At 42.8% G+C, this 22,887-nt stretch overlaps 1 protein-coding gene across 4 annotated transcripts; it reads right to left on the bottom strand.

Moving 5' to 3' along the window:
• Nucleotides 1-1,626: 1,626 nt before the first annotated feature.
• On the bottom strand, nt 1,627-22,288 carry lyrm9 (LYR motif containing 9). 4 transcript variants are annotated; one of them, XM_078548117.1, is made up of 4 exons: nt 22,240-22,288; nt 14,720-14,886; nt 3,553-3,645; nt 1,627-1,943 (listed from the first exon to the last, which is right to left on the bottom strand). In XM_078548117.1, the coding sequence occupies exons 2-4, from the start codon at nt 14,843-14,845 to the stop codon at nt 1,917-1,919; spliced, it is 246 nt and encodes an 81-aa protein (XP_078404243.1). In that variant the 5' UTR covers nt 14,846-14,886; nt 22,240-22,288; the 3' UTR covers nt 1,627-1,916. The 4 variants fall into 4 exon arrangements, with proteins under 4 accessions (XP_078404243.1, XP_078404242.1, XP_078404241.1 ...); XM_078548116.1 differs by lacking the exon at nt 22,240-22,288 and adding an exon at nt 20,686-21,341; XM_078548115.1 differs by lacking the exon at nt 22,240-22,288 and adding an exon at nt 20,434-20,673.
• Between the last annotated feature and the right edge of the window lie 599 nt (nt 22,289-22,887).

The raw sequence follows: 22,887 nt of genomic DNA, 5'->3' as shown, positions 1-22,887 counted from the left end.
AGTGTACAAACAGCAGCTGACTTGCACACAACAATCAGTTCTGGTGAAAGGTCAAGACCTGAAACGTTAACTCTCTCTCTCTCTACTGATGCTGCCAAACCTGCTGAATATTTCGAGCATTTTCTGTTTTTGTTGATGAGATGAGTGACCAGTTAAATGATTTGAGTTGTTGCTTAACAGATGAATTCTGGCCAGCATACTGGTAGAATTACTCTGTTGAAAAAACACAATGGGATCCTTCTATTTACACCAGGACAGGTTCTCAGTTAAACAGCTCATCCAAGCGACAACATCTCGGATAATGCAGCAACCGCTCTGTACTGCACTGAAATGTCTGCCAAGGTATTGGGTCTTGAGCGCGCAACCTTTCAATTTTAGAGCCGGGAGTGCTACCAACTCAGCTAAGCTGACACTGTAAATCAACAAGCCAGAAATATTAAGACTTTACTTGTTTTCTTTCTGGCCACAGGTGTCAGTTTTCCAAATGAAAATCATTAACTCACCAGTCTTCCCCCCAAACTCCCTCACTCCCATTTCAGTGACTTCCCTTTTCTTCTGTTAGTAATAACTTGCGTTGATACAAGATGTCACAAGCATCAGCTACCATTCATTATCCCAATAAGGAGTAGGAATGCTTCTTGAACTTTATCCTCTCTTGCTCCAGGGCACTGAGGGTCCTCATGATGACCTTACCAAAATTATGGTTGAACTCAGCACTGACCAGGGATGATTCAGATACAGTTACAATTCAACCAAACTATGTAAAATTTACCAGATTTAATCCTGAATTTTAACAAAAAATCATATTTCATTGCTTAAAAGGATGATAACACAACTAAAATGATTGAATGTGGACTTACAATATTGTAAATCAGAAACAGGATAATAATTTGCGATGTTAGCTGAATTAAAGCATTAAAAAGATAATACAGTCTACTGTGATGATCTATAATCTAAAATGAAAATCTTTATAAATCAAAGAGAAAAGAATATATGTATCCCACCCTCTTTCCATCTTTGGGCTCATGGAGACATGGCATTTTGGATCTCTGCTCTGCTTCTAAGCCACTCAAATTACTTGAGTTATGGAATAGTCTGCACTCCTTGTAAGTAGGAAAGAGCAGAAAAAGCTTCCTGAAATGTTAGGGCTCAAGAAGCATGACAATACTCTCCAAAAGTTAGAATATCTTTAATAAAGGTAGTGTATTTCGAAGCTTTTAAAAGTATGTGGTACCTTGAATGGGGATAGTTAGAAACAATACATAAATGTACCCTCACCAATGAAATCAATGGAACAGAATTTACTTAATAACACAGTTATGATATAAAATGCCTGTGCTCAGGTCGCCTCTAACCAGTGTTACTGAAGTCAGTAGCAAAATGTGGCTGCTAAATGACATTAAATGCCAAGGTGTCCATTTTACATTAAACAATTATGGAACAATTCAGCAGTATATGCACTTCATTCTATTATAACCAGGCTAGCAAGAAAGAGACAGTGGAAAAAAAATCAGTCACTTGCTTGTCAATGTTACAATGCAGTAAGGCCCCAAGGCGAATTGTATTATAGTAGTGACACTAAAGCTTGTTAGTGAATAGTGGCAAAACATGGCTCAGAAACTGAAGTTCACAAAGGCTCTAATTTAATCTCAATTGAAAGTGCATAAAACATGGTCTCACCTGACTTCAGAAACAGATTACAACCTTGAAACTCATTCACTTTTGTCCATTTCTTTAATTCAAGTTTGCTTCCTGCGTAAATCCTCTTAGTATATTTGCAATGACTGATTCCTATTAACCTTTAATATTCCATCTTAAATAAACGAGTGTCTGTTTAGTCACTGCTTAGTAGAGACTCTATCTTCAGTACCAAAATTTCATTCATCCTTGTTATTCTGCTTGCTTGGGCTATGGATCTACTTCTTTTGCTTCAGATTTTTATACTGCAAAACATAAAATTAGAGGTTAAACAATGGACTTGAGTTAATCTGAGGTAGACTGGGCACTTTTCAGGGCTCAAAGTGATGGTCTTAGGCCCATTCATGAGTTTGCATGATATACAGTGAGAAATGATCTGATCAGGGCAGCCATTATCCCGCAGGATGCCTTTGATGCGCCCTATTTCAGCATCAAGCTTACACAGTGAGCAAATGGCTCAGACCCTATTTACGAGGTTAAGACCAATAAGACCAATCTTATAGTGTGTGGAACTGCAAGAATCTCGATGCGTATATTGACCAGTGAAGGTAGGCTTGCAGAAGACTGTGATAAAGAATCCCCTGAAAAGTGCCCAGGCTACCTCAGATTACCCTGGAAGGGCAAGGTGTCTCAAAAATTTGAGCAACAGGTGAAACTAGCTGTTTCATGCTGCTATTATGCAGTAGCAACACGAGTGGTATTCGCCACTAACAGGATGCTGCCATCAAGCTAAAAAGGCGTTCTGCCTATCACACAAATGAGTAATGTGGTATATGAATTTCAATGCCAGTGTGATGCTAAGTATGTAACCATATGTCCTAAAGTCTGGCAGATCATATCAAACAGCATGTCCTAGCTGCTGTTCACAATGGGCAAGGTACAGACATTACCCAACCAGCCTGTGCTTGCAAAACTCAAAACACAGTGTTCAACATTAGATGTGATTCCACAATTGGACAACATTTGCTAAATAATCCTCAGAAAAATGCACACGACAGCAGTTCTCTCTAACCTGATAGGATCAATCTGACAACAGACCAAGATCAGGAACCCTATATAGAGAAAGTCAGAACACAAATCTGTAAACCTTTTGACAAAATGTACACATTTGTAATATCAGCCCAGTTTCTGGTGTATTTTCCCTTTAATAACGCTGTCTGACCTGGGTGTTTACAACATTCCCAGATTTTATTTCTGTATCTCCCATGGTACACTTAATCACCAATAAAAGCACCAACAAGAATTCATTTGTAGCTCATGGAATCCACAGCTGTTGGTGGCAAATAGATTATGGACGCTTTCATGCTTTTCAGGCTGGGAGGCCACTTTCAGATGCTGGTCATCATCTTGATGACATTAGTTAGCAAGTTCTAGATAAACTAGCACATCCAGGAAGACCATATGTAGGTTGCCATCATGTCCTGGGATACAGCATTTAGAATTAAAAGGTGGTCTTGGAATTGACACCAGTTGATAAGGTTGATCCAGAGTCATGTCTAGAATGCTCCATTTTATATTGATAGTTCACATAACATCTAAATCGTAAATGTGAACAACAAGTGTGACAACAGGAAGTGCATATCCTGCAATATAGAATAATTTAGTGTATTCATTTGTAAGACAGAAATAGTGCACCAATGGAAAAGAAGTGGGGATTTTCCCCACTTTTAACTTCCATTCTCAGGACCCATGAAAACAGAGCCACCTGAGCTTGGTTACAATGGTTCTTTGCTATGTAGAATGTCTTTGCTGGGCAGAGTATCAACACTTGCTCCTGGTGGCACACTATCAATACAAGAACACCATAACACACTATTGAGAAGCCTAATGGCAAAATAAGCTAAGCACACTTACTTTAGACAGGACCCAGTCAGCATCTGCAATTGCCCTTTTGATAATTTGTTGAATTCGCTCTGGATCATCTTCATCTGCATGAACCTTAAAATTCTGGAAGGTGTAAAACCACTGAATTTATCTTTCATTAAGTTTGTTCATTGATAATTTTTTAAAAAATGAAGCTGGAGTAGCAAATGCAAAATAATTCTGATATAAGTGACACCAACATATGCTTTTTAGAGTTGACTATCCTTGACATTATTCATCTCCTGAGCTGTGAAGGCTTACAATAACTTTCAAAACAACCATGTGTTTCTTTGCTAAACAAAACCCATTTTCAGTAAACTATTAATGCTAAAAAAATTATCAAGGTTAATGAATGTTTCTATACTTCCATTAGTTAAATTATTTTAAGTGTCATCAGATAACATACAGCTTTTCTTACTGAAACAAAAACAGAAAGTGCTGGAAAAACTCAGCAGGGCTAGCAGCATCTGTGGAGAGAGAAACAGAGTTAACGTTTTGAGTCTGTATGACCCTTCTCTCTGAAGATAGATCATGAAGATCATCAGGTTATAAAAACCAGGAGTAGGCCATTTGGCCTCTCAAGCCTGCCCCGCCATTCAATAAGATCATGGCTAATCTGAATGCGGCCTTAACTCCATTTTCCTGTCTGCCACTCATAATCCTTGACTTCCTTGTCAATCAAAGTCTCTGTCTAACTCAGTCTTGAATATATTCAATAACCCAGTCTCCATTGCTCTCTGGGGAAGGGAATGTCAAAAACTAATGAGAAGAAGAAATTCCTTCTCACCTCCATCTTAAATGGGGTGCCCCTTATTTTTAAATGGTGCCCCAGTTCTAGATTTCCCCCATGAGGGGAACATCCTCTCAGCATCTACTGTATCAAATGCCCTCAGTATCATATGTTTCAATAAGATCACCTCGCATTCTTCTAAACTCCAATGAATATAGGACCTGCTCAAAGGTTCTTCATAAGGCAACCCCTTCATCCCAGGAATCAGCCTCAAGAACCTTCTCTGAACTGCTTCCAACGCAGGTATATCCTTCCTTAAGTTAGGTAATCAAAACTGAACACAGTACTCTAGGTGTGGTCTCACTAATGCCCTGTACAGCAGTAGCATTGCTTCCTCGCTTTTATATTCCGGCCCCCTTGCAATAAAGGCAAAATCATTTGCCTTCTTATTACTTGCTGTATCAGCATGCTAACTTTGTGATTCATGTACAAGGACACCCAGGTCCCTCTGCACAGCAGTGTTTGGCAGTCTCTTTCCATTTAAATAATATTCTGCTTTTCTATTCTTCCTGCCAAAGTGGACAAGTTTACATTTTGCTGCATTATACTCCATCTGCCAATTTTTTGCCCACTCACTTAACCTATTTATATCCTTTGCAGACTCTTTGTATCCTCCTCACAACTTGATTTCCTACCTATCCTTGCATCATCAGCAAATGTGTAAACAATACAGTCCATCCCTTCATCAATACAGGTTGCAAATAGTTGAGGCCCCAGCACTGATCCCTGTGGTACTCCACTAGTTAGTTTGCCAAACTGAAAATGAGCCATCTACCCTGAATTTCCCTTTCCTTTTAGATCATCAATCCTCCACCAATGCTAATATGTCATCCCCAACACCATGAGCTCTTATCTTGTGCAGTAACCTTTCATATGGCACCTTAATGAATGCCTTGTGGGAATCCAAATATTTTACATCTACTACCCCTTTATCCACCCCACTTATTTTATCCTCAAAGAACTTTAATAAATCTGTCAAACATGATTTCCCTTTCACAGAACCATGTTGACTCTAACTGTATTATGATTTTCTAAATGTCCTGCTAATTCCTTCTTAATAATAGATTCTAGCACTTTCCCTCCATTCTTGAATAGTGGTGTTACATTTGCAGTTTTCCGATCCGCTAGGACTGCCAAAGCCAAAAGTTTACAACCGATCCCACTCTTCCTTTTTTCTGAAGCTAAAGTTCGTTATAGGGTATGGTTTCATTGACACTAGCTCTCCTGTAGCTTGCTAAAAATAGCCGTTCTTTACTTATTAACCTAAACAATGAGTTTTATTTTGTTCTTCCATGGGACGTGGGCGTCGCTGGCTAGGCTAGAAATTTTATTGCCCATCCCTAATTACCCTTGAGATGGTGGTGGTGAGCTGCCTTCTTGAATCGCTGCAGTCCATGTGGTGTTGGTACACCCACAGTGCTGTTTGGGAAGGAGTTTCAGGATTTTGACCCAGTGACAGTGAAGGAACGGTGATATGGTTCCAAGTCAGGATGGCATGTGGTTTGGAAGGGAACTTGCAGGTGGTGGTGTTTCCATGCATCTGCTGCCATTGTTCTTCTAGGTGGTAGAGGTCATGGGTTTGGAAAGTACTGTTTAACGAGTCTCGATGAGTTGCTGCAGTGCATCTTGTAGATGTTACACACTGCAGCCACTGTGTATCGGTGGTGGAGCTTCTTGAGTGTTGATGGAGCTACATCATCCAGGCAAGTGGACTCCTGACTTGTTTCTTATAGATGGTAGACAGGATCTGGGGAGTCAGGAGGTGAGTTACTCTTCACAGAATTCCCAGCATCTGACCTGCTCTTGTAGCAACAGTATTTATATGGCTGGCACAGTTCAGTTTCTGGTTAATGATAATTCCCAGGATGTTGGTAGAGGGGGTTTCAGCAATGGTAATGCCATTGAATGTCAAAGGGAAATGGTTGGATTCTCTCTTGTTGGAGTTGGTCATTGCGTGGCACTTGAGGCATGAATGTTACTTGCCACTTATCAACCCAGGTGTTGTCCAGGTCTTGCCGCATATGGGCACGGACTTCTTCAGCATCAGTGGATCGTGAATTGTGCTGAACATTGTGCAATCATCAACGAACATCCCCACTTCTGACCTTATGATGGAGGGACAGTCATTGATGGAGTAACTGAAGATGGTTGGATACTACCCTGAGGAACACCTGCAGTGATGCCCTGGATCTGAGATGATTGACCTCCAACAACCATCTTCCTTTGAGCTAGGTATGACTCCAACCAATGGAGAGGTTTCCCCCTGATTCCCATTGACTCCAGTTTCACTTGGGCTCCTTGATGCCACATTCAGTTAAATGCTGCCTTGATGTCAAGGGCAGTCAGTCTCACCTCACCTCTGGAGTTCACATTTGGATTAGGGCAAAATAAGGTCAGGAATTGAGTGGCCCTAGTAGAACACAAGCTGAGCATCAGTGAGCAGATTGTTTCTGATTAAGTGCCGCTTGAGAGCACGGCACCTTGCATCACTTTTACTGATGATCTAGGGGACTGATGGGACTGTAATGGGCTGGGTTGGATTTGTCCTGCTTTTTGTGGACAGGACATACCTGGCAGTTTTCCACAATTCTGGGTGGATGCCAGTGTTGCAGCTGTACTGGAACAGCTGGCTAAGGGTGCAGCCAGTTCTGGAGCACAAGTCTTCAGTAGTGTTGTTGGTGTGTTGTCAGGGCCCATAGCCTTTGCAGTATCCAGTGCCTTTCTTGATTTCACTCCATGTGATTCGAATTGGCTGAGGCATCTGTGATGCTGAGGACCTCAGGAGGAAGTGGCAGGACTGCAGAGCTTAAGATCTGGTCCATTGGTTGTGGGATCACTTTGCCCTGTCTATCACATGCTACTTCCGCTGTTTGGCATGCAAGTAGTCCTGTGTTGTAGCTTCACCAGGTTGACGCCTCATTTTTAGGCATGCCTGGTGCTGCTCCTGGCATGCCCTCCTACACTCCTTATTGAACCAGGGCTGATCCTACCCCCCTCCAGGTTTTATGGTAAAGGTAGAGTGAGGGTTATATAGAATTCCGCTGCTGCTGATGTCCCACAGCGCCTCATGGATGCCCAGTTTCGAGTTGTTAGATCCATTCAAAATCTATCCCATTTAGCATGATGGTAGTGCCACACAACACAATGGTGGGTTTCCTCAATGTGAAGGCAGGACTTCATCTCTATAAGGAATGTGCAGTGGTCACTCCTACCAATGCTATCATGGGCTGATCATCAGCGACAGGTAGACTAGTGAGGATGAGATCAAGTAGGTTTCTCCTACTTGTTGGTTCCCTCACCACCTGTTGCGGACCCAGTCTAACAGCTACGTCCTTAAGGACTTGGCCAGCTCGGTCAGTAGTGGTGCTACCAAGTCACTCTTGGTGATGGACATTGAAGACCCCAACTCAGAACACATTCTGTGTCCTTGCCACCCTCAGTGTTTCCTCCGAGTGGTGTTCAACATGGAGGAGTACGGATTCATCTGCTGGGGGAGGGGCCAATAGGTGGTAATCAGCAGGTTTTCTTGCCCATGTTTGACCTGATGCCATGAACCTTCATGGGGTCCAGAGTCGATGTTGAGAACTCCCAGGGCAAGTCCCTCCCTGAGTTTATACCACCGTACCGCCATCTCTGGTAGAGCTGTCCTGTCGCTGGGACAGGACATAACCAGGGATAGTGATGGTGGTGGCTGAGACAGCTGCCTATTTAATTCCAATCCTATTACTACGCATGGGTTCACTCACAGGGGAAGCACAGTAGATCAAAAGGACTAACCAGAAGACACCCTGGGTGTTACTTACTTCATTAGTTCAGGAACATTGAGAAATAATACTTGTTTTCAAGTATTTATTTTGTTTCCAATTTTACACAAGGAAGCAAACGTCTGGGTTGGGGCTTTTGTTGTTATCTCTTAAAGGGCATTCATTTCTATATGGTTGGACGGGTTTCACCAACTTCCTCCTCTCACAACGATTGCCTATCTATGATGGTGTGCAAAAGGTGCAAATGCAAATTTGAAGGTTGGTCAAAACTAGAATTTCAGCTCAACCTCTGGGTTGGGAAACTGGGTATTACCAAAACTGTAGAGTAGCCTCACCCAAATGTAATGATATTACGTGGATAAATATTCTGAGAAGATTTAAATTATTAATTATAACTATCATTCAAACATCCAAATGAGCTTGTTGCACAACAAAGTCCAATGTGCTGCGATGATGTTCCTGCTGCAATTAGAAAAAGTACTCATACAATTACAGGACATTGTCATCCATGTCTCATAGCCCAACTTAGATGCTGTTTAAGTGAATAGTTGAATTTGTCAACAAAATTTATTCAGTCACCCTCTCTATTCACTTAATTCTGGAGTGTCCAAATATAAGTCACAAACAGTTTGCACAATTCTATGTTATTCTTACTTGCTGCTTTGCCCCACTTAAATTTCACGGTCATGAGGGCTTGGGAAAAGCTATTCTTTGCAATGTTGTCTCACTGGTGATTAAGTCATAAATCAGAATGTCAAGCACCCACAACTTAAGATATACATAAAGTAATAGGAACATTGATTTAAACTTTACATTTGGGCACTGAGACTTCATGAACTGAAACTCAAACACTCCCGACAAGTGATATAGTAATGGGAAAATTGGAAAACAATATTCCACTGGTGCTCTCAATTCACTGCTGCTTCGTACCCAACTTTCTCAATCTGCTGAAGCCTTCTACTGAGCAACTGGCCCCATCCCCAACCCCTTCCTAATCTGCTGCTGCCTTAAGTCTGAGATGCCCTCGAAACCATGTGCTAGTACAGCATCTGCATGAAACTAAAAACAAGCAGGGACTCAGTGCACTGTTCTGTTTAATCTCAGCTGTTTAGTATGTCCAAATATTCTTTGAGCAGGATGCAGCATCAGGTACCATATGATTTAAAGTTATGTCTATTTCAATTGGACTTGTAAAGGGGCACTGGGTTCCCCACTAGAACAAATTTAGTACTGCTAATGTCCCATTTAAGAGGGCACAACTAAAAATAACCCAATCATGGGTCCAATCAAACTGCAAAAAGCTTGACATGAAATAATTTGTTGTTAAAAACCTATCCGGTTCACTAATGCCCTTTAGGGGAGGAAATTTTCCATCCTTACCTGGTCTGGCCTACTTGTGATTCCAGACCCACAGCAGTGTGGTTGACTCTTAATGGCCCAGCAAGCCACTCAGTTCAAGGGCAATTAGAGATGGGCAACAAATGCTGGCTTTGCCAGTGACACCCAGATCCCATGAAAGGATAAAGAGAAAACAAATTCAATATTTTGTTGTTTGTGATTGATTATACAACAGACATCCTGCAGTGCCCACAGGTCACAGAAGGCCTTGAGTGTACTGGTGGACACATGTTCCTTCTCCAGGGCTACCCAGGCAGAGACAGGAATGCAGAAGAGAGGCAGATGCAATTAACTTAAATTATCTGGAAAAATTATGAGCCACAAGCAAAGGATCTCTGCATCAAAATTTCATCGGCAAGTTCAGGTTGAGATTTGAAGTTTACTTGTGTAGTGTATTTATGAATTAATGCTTCAAACATTAGAAACTTTCCTAGCTGGGGTTGTACTTTCCGCAGAGTCAGCTGGGAACTCCAGACTGAGCCTAAGGCTATATTGAATTATTATCCCCATTACCTCCAGAATAAATCTTGGAAAACGTAGGACTCCCAGCTGTCACTTAGAATATTGAAGCTCAGAGACATAATGGATCACCTTGAGGTAAAGGATTCAACATTTCTAACAAGTCATATCTTAATTATACATTCTTAAAATAGTGTTGTGAATACCCAGGGATGGAAAGGGATCTAGGGGTGAAAATGGAATAATTAGATAGGATAACCTAGTGACAAAAAGCAGAAGTACAAAGTTAGTGGGAGTCAAAAGTAGTAGAAATACACAGTCCTGATGGCATGTATTCTAGAATTGCAAGAAAGGTGGGGGGGTGGTGGTGGGGTGTGAGGGTTGGAGGGTGGGGTGGAAATAGCATAGCCACTGACTACAACCTTTTCCAACATCCCTAAATACGGAAGGTGTGTCAGAAAAATGGAGAATTCAATTCAACTCAACTGATAAAGTGTCAGCCAAGACTCAGTTGGTAGTAACCTTGCCTTCGAGTGACAAGGTTCCTAGTTCAAGCCCCGCCCCAGGGCTTGAGCACAAAAGTTAAGTCTGACAGTCCAGAGCAGTACCGAGGAGGGAGGCGGCGTGCTGTTTTTCAGATGAGAGGTTAAACCGAGCCATGTCTGCACTCTCACGTGAATGAAAAGACCTTATGGCACTGAATTTATTCCTGATTTCCTAGCAATATGTGTGCCTCAATCAGTATCACACAAACAGGTTATCTGATTATTATCACATTGCTGTTTGTGGGAGCTTGCTGTGTGCAAACTGGCTGCTGCTTTTCCCACGTCACAATAGTGGCTACACTTCTAAAGAACTTCATTGGCTGTAAAGAGCAGACGTTTAAGAAAATAGTTCATGACTCACAATAAAGATATATCCCAGTGAGGAAGAAGGATTGTGGGAAGGGGATAAACCAACCATGGTTAACCAAGAAAGTTAAGGATAGTATCACTTTGATACTACCACTAAGTAAAAAGTTCTAGGGAAACGAATGAGGCTGAAGGCCGATAAGTCACCTGGACCTGATGGGTTGCACTCTAGGATATTAAAGGAAATAGCTGCAGAGATAGTGGATGCATTGGTAGTAATCTTCCAAGAATCCTCAGATTCTAGAAAAGTCTCAGGAGATTGGAAAACTGTCAATGTAACACCCGCATTCAAAAAGGGAGGGAGACAAAAGGGAGTCTATTATAAAGGATGTAATAGCAGAGCATTTAGAAATGCATAATATAATCAAGCAGAGTCAGCATGGCTTCATGAAGGTAAATCATGCCTGACAAATTTATTAGAATTCTTTGAGGTGGTAATAAGCAGGATAGATAAAGAGGAACCAGTAGATGTAATATAGTTGGATTTCCAAAAGGCATTCGAAAAGGTACACATAAGGCTACTAAAATAAGACAGGAGCCCACAGTGTTGGGGGTAGTATACTGGCATGGATAGAGGACGGGCTAACTAACAGAAGTCAGAGAGTTGGGATACGGGGTTGGGGGGGCATTTTCAGGATGGCAGCCTGTAACTAGTGGAGTGCCACAGGGATCAGTGCTGGGGTCACAATTATTTACAATATATATTAATGACTTGGATGAGGGAAATAAATGTACTATCGCCAAGTTTGCGGATGACACAAAAATAGGAGGGAAGGCAAATGTGAGGATGACACAAAGAGCTTACAGAGGGATATAGACAGGATAAGTGAGTGGGCAAAAACTTGGCAGATGGAATATAATGTGGGAAAGTGTGAGGTTATGCACTTTGGCAGGAAGAATAGGCGAGCTGAATATTATTTAAATGGAGAAAGACTGAAGAAAGCTGCAGCACAGAGGGATTTGGGAGTCCTCATGCGTGAATCACAAAAAGCTAACATTCAAGTTCAAATGATAATAAGTAAGGCAAATGGAATTTTGTCCTTAATTTCAAAGGGAATGCAGTATAAAAACAGGGAAGTCTTGCTAAAACTAAACAAGGCACTAGTTAGACCACACCTAGAACAGTTTTGATTCCCTTAACTAAGGAAAGATATACTGGCATTGGAGGCAGTCCAGAGAAGGTTCTCTAGGTTGATCCCAGGGATGGTGGGATTTTCTTATGAGGAGGTTGAGTAGGTTGGGCCTGTACTCAATGGAGTTTAGAAGAATGAGAGGTGACCTTATTGAAACATATAAGATTCTTAAGGGCTTGACAGGGTAGATGCTGAGAGGTTGTTTCCCCTTGTGGGAGAATCTAGAACCAGAGGGCATAATCTCAAGAGTAAGGGGGCACCCATTTAAAAAAGAGATGAAGAGGAATTTCTTCTCTCAGAGGGTAGTTAATCTTTACCGCAGAGGGCTGCAGAGGCTGGGATGTTAAGTATATTTAAGGCTGAGATAGACAGATTTTTGATCAGTAAGGGAATCAAGGATTATGGGGAAAAGGCAGGAAAGTGAAGTTGAGGATTATCAGATCAGCCATGGTCTCATTGAATGGAGGAGCAGACTCAATGGGCCGAATGGTCTACTTCTGCTCCTACGTTTTATGGTCTTATAGAGAGGTTTGGTGATCATGAAAACCGCTAAATACAAGTCTTTTTATTTGAAACTTAAGAAAGGTAGGACAGAGAGAAACCAGTAAGTTATAGACCAGTTAGTCTTACGCCTGTTGTGTGGAAGTTACTGGAGTTAATCATCAAGGACTGTGTGACTGAGCACTTGGGAGAAATTTGAGCTGTTTAGAGAGAGCGCCAACGTGGATTTGCAAGGGGTAAGTCATGTTTGACAAACCTAATTGAATTTTTTAAGTACCTAAAACTAGTACACTGTTTAGATGGGGAGCAGGAGTGGAAATGTCTATGGATGTAGTTTATATAGACTTCCAGAAGGGCATGGGTTAAGGTTCCACAAAACAGACTGTTAACTAAAACTGAAGCACATGGAGCTGAAGGTAAATTATTGACCTGGTTAGTGGTTAGAAGACAAAGAGTGGGGATAAAGGAGCAGGTGCTTGACTTGGCAAGAACTTACTAAGGTCCCACAAGGATCTGTACGGGAGCCTCAGCTATCCACTATAATTATTAATGACACAACAGAGAGCCATAGATCCAAATTTGCTAATAACACAAAGATTGGTGGCTTGCTTAGCCTAGATAGGAATGTAAAACTTTAGAGACATTGTTAGGTTATGCAAGTGGTCAAAACTGTGGTTTGCGGGGAGGTGATGGCATAGTGGAACTGTCACTGAACTAGTCTTCAAGACCCAGGGTAATGTTCTGAGGACCTGGGTTCAAATCCCACCATGACAGATGGTAAAATTTGAATTCAATAAAAAAATCTGGAATTAATAGTCTAATGACCATGAATCAATTGTCGTAAAAACCCATTGGGATCACTAATTCTCTTTAGGGAAGGAAACCTGGTCTGGCCTACATGTGACTTCAGACCCACAGGTTGACTCTGAAATGGCCTAGCAAGCCATTCAGTTCTCAAGGGCAATTAGGGATTGACAATAAATGTTGGCTCAGCCAGCGACGCCCAGAAGAATGGAAATGGATAAATGTTTGAAGTAGAAACATTTGCAAGGCTAAGGAATAAAAGCGGAGGGGTAGGACTAATTGGATAGCAGAGGTTAATGGTCTCTTTCTTTGCTGTACCACTCTATGAATATAACGGGGAGGAATTTTTTTTCTATCAGCCATGCAAAGTCCTGGTTACCCCATAGGGAGTACTGTGTAGTTCTGGGCACCACCCTGTAGAAATTGGCCTTGGAAGGTGTGCGGTATAAATTCCCCAAAATGTTATCAAGACTCCAATGTTTAGACCATGAGGAGAGACTGTATAAACTAGGCTTTTATTCCTTGGCATATAGAAGGTTACGGGATTAAGGTTTTTAGGATTTTAGATGGAATTAATAGGGTAGATAGAGAGAAACTTTCTATGGCAGTCAGCGAGTCTAGGGCAAGGGTACATAACCTTAATGTCTGAACCAGGCCACTCAAAGAAGTTAGGAAATACTTCATGCAAAGGGTCGTAAGTGTGTGGATCTCTCTCCTGGAAAAAGCAGATGCTAGCTCAATTAATAATTTTAAATCTAACATCAAAAGATTTTTGCTAGACTAGGGTATTGAGCCAAGGCAGGTGGATGGAGATAAGATGGGGACCAGCCATGATCTCATTTTTTAAGCAGAACAGGGTCAAGGGTGACTCCTTCAATATATATAAAAGATCTGGACTCAGGTACAGAAAGGGAATATTGTCAAAATTTGCAAGTGCAAAAGAAAAACTTGTTAACTGAAGAGGACTATGAATGACTTGAAGATTCAATCCACTGAATTGGGAAAATTGATGTCAGATGAAATCTAATGGAAAGAAACCTGGCTTATACATTTTGAAATGAAAAATATAGAGGGAATATACATTACACGTATAGAATTATAAGAACAGAGAGACTATTGGGTTCAGATATATAAATCCCAGAAGTTGTCGGGGGGGGGGGGGGGTGGAGAGGATCAGTTTATAAAGCTATAGATAAAAAGCTTATGCATTTCTGTGCTGTAATATTCTATGATTCCATATCCTCCTTCTCTTTGCAGACACCAACATTTTCAGCGCTCATTTTCAGAATTAAAAATTGAGAAACAAATGAATAGGAATAAAGGAAATACTGCAAGCCCCAACCTGTAACCCACTGCCACAAAAATACTGAAAAAGCTGGATTTCAACATTTTACAAACCTGCCTTATTGCATGTTTGTAATGCCGCTGTATGATTTCTGCAGGAAGTTGCTTGCAGCATCGAAGGAGATACCGGTATAACTGGACAGGTGACCGCACAAGTTCTGCACCTGGCAAAGGGGGCATTCTATGCTTATGTTACTTCCTTGATCAGTCAACGTTCCAACCTGAAATGCACAAGTTGATGTGTGTGTCAGCTTACTAGATCGGGAATTGGAAGAAACTTGGCCAGTACCTCATCACACACTTAATCAGGTCGCCAAGGTTCCACATTGTGGTTCTCGTGCAAGTTAATCTTTATGTATTTTCTGAAAGAAGCTGGGCTAATAAATTCAGGAACGTTTGCTAAATGACTCAGTTCTTGCAACTCAAAAAATCTGTTTATATAGTTTTGATATGTCTGTAATTCTCCACCCTTATAAAGCTGAGTTTGGTTTGCACAATTATTTTAGTGGACTCTCTTGATTGAATGTAATGATGCAATTAAATCATGCATCAACTGACCATCATGTACTTTCATTTTTATAAATGCCATTTTTTTGGAAGCTCCTTTTAAGTTCAGAAAATGGGGAAATGACAAACAATATGAAAATGGATGTGTCATTGGCAAGGTTCGCATTTATTTCCCATCCCTAATTGCCCACGCTAAGGGAATGAGCAGTCACACTATATCAAGTTGTAAATGGTGGACAAATAAAAAATTTACCAGAAATAACCCCATCTTCAATAATGGGGAAGCCCAGTGTATCGGTGTAAAAGACAAGGCTTAAGCATTTGTAACCATCTTCAGCCAGAAATGCCAAGTGGCTGATTCATCTCAGCATCCTCCTGAGGTCCCCAACATGGCAATCTTCAGCCAATTCTATTCACTCCACTTGATAAGAAACAGCTGAAGGCACTGGATATAGCAAAGGCTATGGGCCCAGACAACATCCAGCAGTAATGCTGAAGACTTGCGCTCCAGAACTAGCTCCTTGCCAAGTTGTTCCAGTACAGCTACAACACGGGATCTACCCGACAATGTGTGAAATTGCCCAGCTACATGCTGTCCACAAAAAGCAGGACAAGTCCAATCTGGCTACCTCATCGGTCTACTATCATCAGCATAGCGATGGAAGGTGTCATCGACAGTGCTATCAAGCAGCACTTCACAGCAATAGCCTGCTCACAAATGCTCAGTTTGAGTTCTGCCAGGGCCACTTGGCTCCAGACCTCATTACAGCCTTCATCCAAATATGGACAAAAGAGTTGAATTCAAGAGGTGAGGTGAGAGTGACTGCCCTGAACATTAAGGCAGCATTTGACCGAGTGTGGCATCAAGGGGCTCTAGCAAAACTGAAGTCAATGGCGAGGGGAAGACTTTCCATCGGTTGGAGTCATACATAGCACACAGGAAGATGGTTGTGGTTGTTGGAAGCCAATCATCTCAGACTCAGGACATCAATGCAGGGCTTCCTTAGGCTAGGGTCCTAAGCCCAACCACCTTTAGCTACTTCATCAACTTTATTTTTTATTATTCTTTTCACACGACCTGGGAAACACTAGCTAGGCTAGCACTTTTATTGCCCGTCCCCAATTGCCCTTAAGGTGGTGGTGGTAAGCCACCGCCTTGAACTGCTGCGATCCATGTGGTGTAGGTACACCCAAAGTAATTTTCTTTTCTTCCATCGTAAGATCAGAAGTGGGGATGTTCGCTGATGATTCCAGCGTGCAGTACCATTTGCAACTTCTCAAGTACTGAAGCAGTACATGTCCATATGCAAGGACTGGACAACATTCAGACTTTGGCTGATAAGTGGCAAATAACCAAATAATTGCCAGGCAATGACCACCTCCAATAAGAAAGAATCTAACCATCTCCCCTTGACATTCAACAGCATTACCATTCCCGAAACTCCCACTATCAACATCTTGGGGGTTACCATTGACCAGAAATTAAGTTGGACTAGCCAAATAAATACTATGGCTACAAGAGCAAGTCAGAGGCTGGGAATTCTGCAGCGAGTAACACACCTCCCAATTCCCCAAAACCTGTCCACGACCTACAAGGCACAAGTCAGGAGTGTGATGGAATGAAAAATAAAATGTCAGTTAAAGGGCTAATAAATGCTAAAGATTGTATAAGGGAGAGGAGGAAGGCTGAATGAAAGTAAGTCTCATGTTTTGTTGTCCATGTGCCACATACCTTGTGATGAAACGCATTTTTGAAATGGTGTTTCATCTCTTTTAAGGGTGGAGGTTAATTTTATATTTTCAATTGGTGGCAGCAGTGTGCAGCTGAGTAGCTCCTAGCCTGAAAGGAAAAAGACCTAAAACCTCTCTCTCCTGTGTGTGGAAGATTCCAGTAATTCCACAATAATAGCTAGCTGTTTTTTTTTCCCCTCCTCCTATCTCCATAACCTGCTCTCTCTGAAAACTCCTGTCAAAAGGAAAAATCACTTTTAGAGACATTGAAAGGCAGGTGCTCAACCAGTGAACTAAATACTGAAAGCGCTTGAAGACCCACCTTGTGTCATCAACAAGAATTGAATGGAATTTGGAAGACATCGATCAAAATCAACCCATCGAATCATGTACTCTGGAATTGGTGCTATTGAACTGTTTTATCCCACCCTTAAAATCCATGTTTTTGTGTGTCTTATGTGTCTTGCATGTGTATAGGGATTTAAAAAGGTGGTAGAGTTTAAGTTATAGTGTTAGAAATTAGCAGTTCATAATTCTTTCTTTTGCCACAGTTTGTTCAATAAACAGTTATTTACTCATTAAGTTTACAAACCTGGTGCTCGTAATCTGTTAACCTAAATTAAACAGTTAGGTAGAATTGGAGCAATCTGGTGGTTTTATCAAACTTTTTCACATTTGTCGTGGCTTGGGGAACAATGGGGCTTGATATTACAGCGCACTATCCCCAGTGAGTCGTGACAAAGTTAAATTAATTAAATTAATTACTGAAATCTCCAGAATTAAAACTCTTCACTTGCCTGGATGAGCGTAGCTCCAACAATAGTCAAGAAGCTCGACCCAATCCAGGACAAAGCAGCCCACTTGATCACCACTCCCTCCACCACCGATACAGTGGCAACAGTGTTTATTGTACACATGCACAGTTGCAACTCACAAGGCTCCTTCGACTGTACCTTCCAAATCTGCAACCTCTATCACCTAGATGGACAAGGGCAGCTGACACATAGGAATACCGCCACCACCTTCAAGTTCCCCTCCAAGTCACAAACCATCCTAACTTGGAACTATTTCACTGTTCCTTCACTGTTGCTGGATCAAAATCCTGCAACTCCCTTCATAACTTCCTCCTCCTCCTCTTCCTGTCAGTGTACCTAGACCAGATGGCCTGCAGCTCGCCACCATCTCCTCAAGGGAAATTAAGGATGAGCAACAAACGTTGGCCATGCCAGCAACACTCGCCTTCCTTGACAGGATAAAAAAGGTTGTCTTTACGACGGAGGTAGATGCTCCCCAGGCCATGGTGACAGATGAGGAAACTCTGACACTAGAAGAGTTCAAAACTGATAAGGAGGGAGTGTTGAATAGACTGTCAGTACTTGAAGTTGACAAGGCACCAGGACCAGATGAGATGCATTCAAGGATATTGAAGGAAGTGAGAGTAGAAATTGCAGGGGCATTGGCCATAATCTTTCAGTCTTCCCTAGACTCAGGGATGGTGCCAGAGGACTGGAGAATTGCAAACATTACACCCTTGTTCAAAAAAGGTTGTAAGGATAAGCCCAGCAATTACAGACCAGTCAACTTAACTTAAGTGATGGGCAAGATTCTAGAAACAATTATTCAGGATAGAATTAGTAGTCACATGGCAAAATATAGGTTGATAAGGAAGAGCCAGCATAGATTTCTGAAGGGGAAATAGTGTTTAACTAACTTGCCGGAGTTTTTTTGAAGAGGTCTGACAATCTGGTAGTTTCATGATCATCACTGAAGAGAAAAGGTCGATGCGGGTAATGCTGTTGATGTTGTGTACATATCCTTTGAAAAGGCATTTGACATAGTACCACACAACCGACCTGTGAGAAAAGTTATTGCTCATGGAATAAAAGGGACAGTAGCAACGTAGTTACAAAATTAGCTGAAAAATAGGAAGCAGAGAGTAATGGTCAATGGATATTTTTTGGGCTGGAGGAAGGTTTGCAGTGGAGTTCCCCAGGAGTCAGTATTGGGACCCTTGCTGTTCCTGATATATATTAATGATCTAGATCTTGGTGTGCAGGGGACAATTTCAAAATTTGCGGGTGATATGAAACTTGAGAGTGTTGTGAACTGCAAGGAGGATGGTGGAACTTCAAGAGGACATAGACAAGCTGGTGGAGTGGGCAGAAAGGTGGCAGGTGAAGTTCAATGCGGAGAAGTGTGAAGTGATGCATTTTGGTAGGAAGAACATGGACAGACAATATAAAATAAGGGATGAAATTTTGAAGGGGGTACTGGAGCAGAAAGACTTGGGTGTATATGTGCATAGATCATTGAAGGTGGCAGGACAGGTGGAGAGTGCAGTTAAAAAAGCATACAGTATCTTGGGCTTTATTAATAGGGTCATAGAGTACAAGAGCAAGGAGGTTATGCTGAATTTATATAAGACACTTGTTAGACCTCAGCTGGAATATTGTGTACAATTCTGGGCACCATACACATTGGTGAGAATGCAGAAGAGGTTTACAAGAATGGTTCCAGAGGTGAGAAACTTCAGCTATGAGGATACATTGGAAAGGTTGGGACTGTTCTCATTGGACAGAAGGCAGCTGAGACGAGATTTGATAGAGATGTTCAAAATCATGAGGGCGCTGGACAGGGTAGATAAGAAGCAGCTCCCACTCGTAAAATGATCAAGAAAGAGAAGGCACAGGTTTAAAGTGATTTGCAAAAGAAGCAAGTGTGATGTGAGAAAAAACTTTTTCATGTGGTGGTTTGGGTCTGGAATGCACTGCCTGGAAGTGTGGTGGAGGCAGGCTCAATCAAGGCATTCAAGAGGACATTAGATGATTATTTGAATAGAAACAAAGTGCATGGGTACGGGGAAAAGGCAGGGCAATGGCACTAGGTCATAATGCTCATTTGGAGAGCCAGTGCAGACATGATGGGCCAAATGGCCTCCTTCTGTGATTCTGCTGTGGTGAGCCACCTTCTTGAATACAATCAGTGGCTTGCTAGGCCATTTCAGAAGGCAGTTAAGAATCAACCACATTGCTGTCTGGAGTGACATATAAGCCAGACTGGGCAAGGACAGCAGATTTTCTTCCCTAATTGAGTGATTTTTATGACAACCTGGTAGTTTCATGATCATCATTAGTGATGGTAGCTTTTTATTCCAGCTTTTACTTAATTAGTTGAATTTAAATACCCCAGCTGCCATAGTGAGATTTGAACTTGTGTCTTCGATTAAGCCAGGCCTCTGGATCAACTCGTCCAGTAACATAACCACTACGTTATCGCACCCTGAAACAGAACGTTAGAACTTCAATTAAAAAATATTTTCTGCTAAATTTTAAATCCCTATTGGATTTCTTGGCCTCTAGTTATGCTCTTCTTCACAAGAAACATTCTCTCTGTATCTACTCTATCAAAACTTTTCATAATTTTAAAAGACCTCTATTAGGTCACCCTTAGCACCCACCTCCCCTCACACCTCCCCCGCCCCAGAGAAAATTTCCATGACTCTATTTTGAAGGGGAGAATGGGAATTATACCTAGTGTCCTGGTGAATATTTGTTTCTAAGTCTATCCCAAAAGCCAAAACCAGTAAAACTTGTAAATGAAGGTAGCAGTAAAAGTTGTCTGAACTGGTCTTGTATACCTTAAAGTGGAACTCCAGTATTACTGATTTTTAAAATTCTTTCACGAGATGTGGGCGTCACTGGCCATCCCGAATTGCCCTTGAGAAGACAGTGGTAAGCCGCCTTCTTGAACTGCTGCAGTCCATGTGGTGTAGGTACACCCACAGTGCTATAAGGAAGGGAGATCCAGGATTTGAACCCAGTAGCTGTGAAGGAACTGTGATTATAGTTCCAAGTCAGGATGGCGTGTAGCTTGGAGGGAAAGTTGCAGGTGGTGGTGTTCCCATGCATCTGCTGCGCTTGTCCTTCTAGATGGTAGAGGTCGTGAGTTTGGAAGGAGGCTTGATGAGTTGCTGCAGTTCATCATGTAAGATGGTACACACTGCTGCAACTATGCGTCAGTGGTGCAGGGAGTGAATACTGAAGGTGGTAGATGGCGTGGCAATCAAGCAGGCTGCGTTGTTCTGGATGGTATTGAGCTTCTTGTTGGAGCTGCACTCATCCAAGCAAGTGGGGAGCATTCCGTCACACTCCTCACTTGTGCCTTGCCGATGATGGACAGGCTTTGGAATTTGAAAATGTTGAACCGTTATTTCCCTTCCTCTGAAAGCAGATTACTTAGTCATCATCGCATTGCCGTTTGTGGGATCTTGCTGTGCAAAAATTGGCTGCCTCTCGCTTTTAAGTTACAACAGTGATTGCGCTTCATTGGCTGCAAAGTACTGTAGGGCGCCCTGATGTCCTTCAAGACGCTCTCTAAATGCAAGTTTGTCTTCATTAAAAGGACATTCATTGAGGGAAGCACTTGATGATGGGGGAGGCGGGGGTTCAGCCCACAGCTCCATTAATATAGCGAGTGCACTAAGGCTCCAGGGTCCCTTGATCCTGCTCCTCACAGAGAAGGGGAGGGCTTTGATCAAACCCGCCACCCCCCCTCCCCGATTAATCCAATCCACCCCCACCCCCACCCCCGATTAATCCAATCCACCCCCACCCCCCCCCGATTAATCCAATCCCCCCCGCCCCATTAATCCGATCCACACCCCCCCCACTCCCCCCTGATTAATCCGATCCACACCCCCCCAACCCCCCCCCCCAATTAATCCAATCCACGCACCCCCCCAACCCCCCCTCCCAATTAATCCAATCCACGCACCCCCCCAACCCCCCCTCCCAATTAATCCAATCCACGCACCCCCATTCCCTCCGATTAATCCGATCCACCCCCCACCGACCGATTAATCCGATCTACACCACCCCCACGATTAATCCGATCCACACACCCCCATTCCCTCCGATTAATCCGATCCACACCCCACCAGCCCCCCCCCATTAATCCGATCCACATCCCCTCACCCCCCCTCACCCCCCCCATTAATCCGATCCTCACCCCCCCTCACCCCCCCCATTAATCCGATCCACATCCCCCTCACCCCCCCCATTAATCCGATCCACATCCCCCACGCCCCCTTAAACCGAACCACATCCCCTCCCCTCCCCCCCGGCTCCCTGTGATGACGGGAGCCGGCTCACCGCCTTTCAAACCGAGCAAAGCAGCCGAGGCCCCGGTAACCAGGACAGGCCCCAGCCTCGGTCACCAAGGGCGACCGAGCCGCGATCTGACCCGGGCTGCCCCTTAAACCGGGTGTCGGTACCGCACCGACCCACCCTGGCCTGCGTCCGTCCGGCCTCCGGCCCGCCGGTGCCGCACGCACCTACCTCCAGCCCCCCCGCCTTCCAGTCTGCGGGCGGCAATGGCACCGCCTCCTCCCAGTGACGTCGGCGGCAAATTTAAAGGGGCCGCGCACCCACACGCTGGCACCGTCTGCCCATGTAGCCGATTCTCTCTTAAAAAAAAAGGCTTGCATTTATGTAGCGCCTTTCATAGCATCCCAAAGCGCTTTACAGCCATTGAGGTACTTTTGAAATGCAATCACTGTTGTAGGATGCACAGAATCTAATTTGCGTACAGCAAGCTCCCACAAATAGATAATGACCAAATAATCTGTTTTGGTGGTTGAGGGATAAATATCGGCCAGGACTCATTTAGTCTTTTCTCGATGAAACCTTAAGGAGTCACTGGGTTTCATCAACAGAAAGCACACAATGTCCTTAAGGGACACAACTAACTAAATCGTAAAACATCATTATTTAACGCTTTAGGTTTCCTTTGAGAGTGAAAGAACATCAGTACAGACTCAATGGGCCAAATGGACTCTTTGTGCTGGAACATTCGTTGATGCTCTTTATCTCTTCCTTCATTCTTGAATTTAAAATTCTCATCCTTTTGTTCAAAGCCCCCCATGGCCTCACTCCTATTTCTATAACATCCTCCAGCCCATAACCGGGATTTCTGCGCTCATTTAA

Source organism: Cetorhinus maximus, chromosome 9, assembly GCF_964194155.1.
Source record: "Cetorhinus maximus chromosome 9, sCetMax3.hap1.1, whole genome shotgun sequence".
Classification (NCBI taxonomy): domain Eukaryota; kingdom Metazoa; phylum Chordata; class Chondrichthyes; order Lamniformes; family Cetorhinidae; genus Cetorhinus; species Cetorhinus maximus.
Note: the sequence above shows the minus strand (reverse complement) of the source record. Positions and strands in the feature narration are given on the sequence as shown.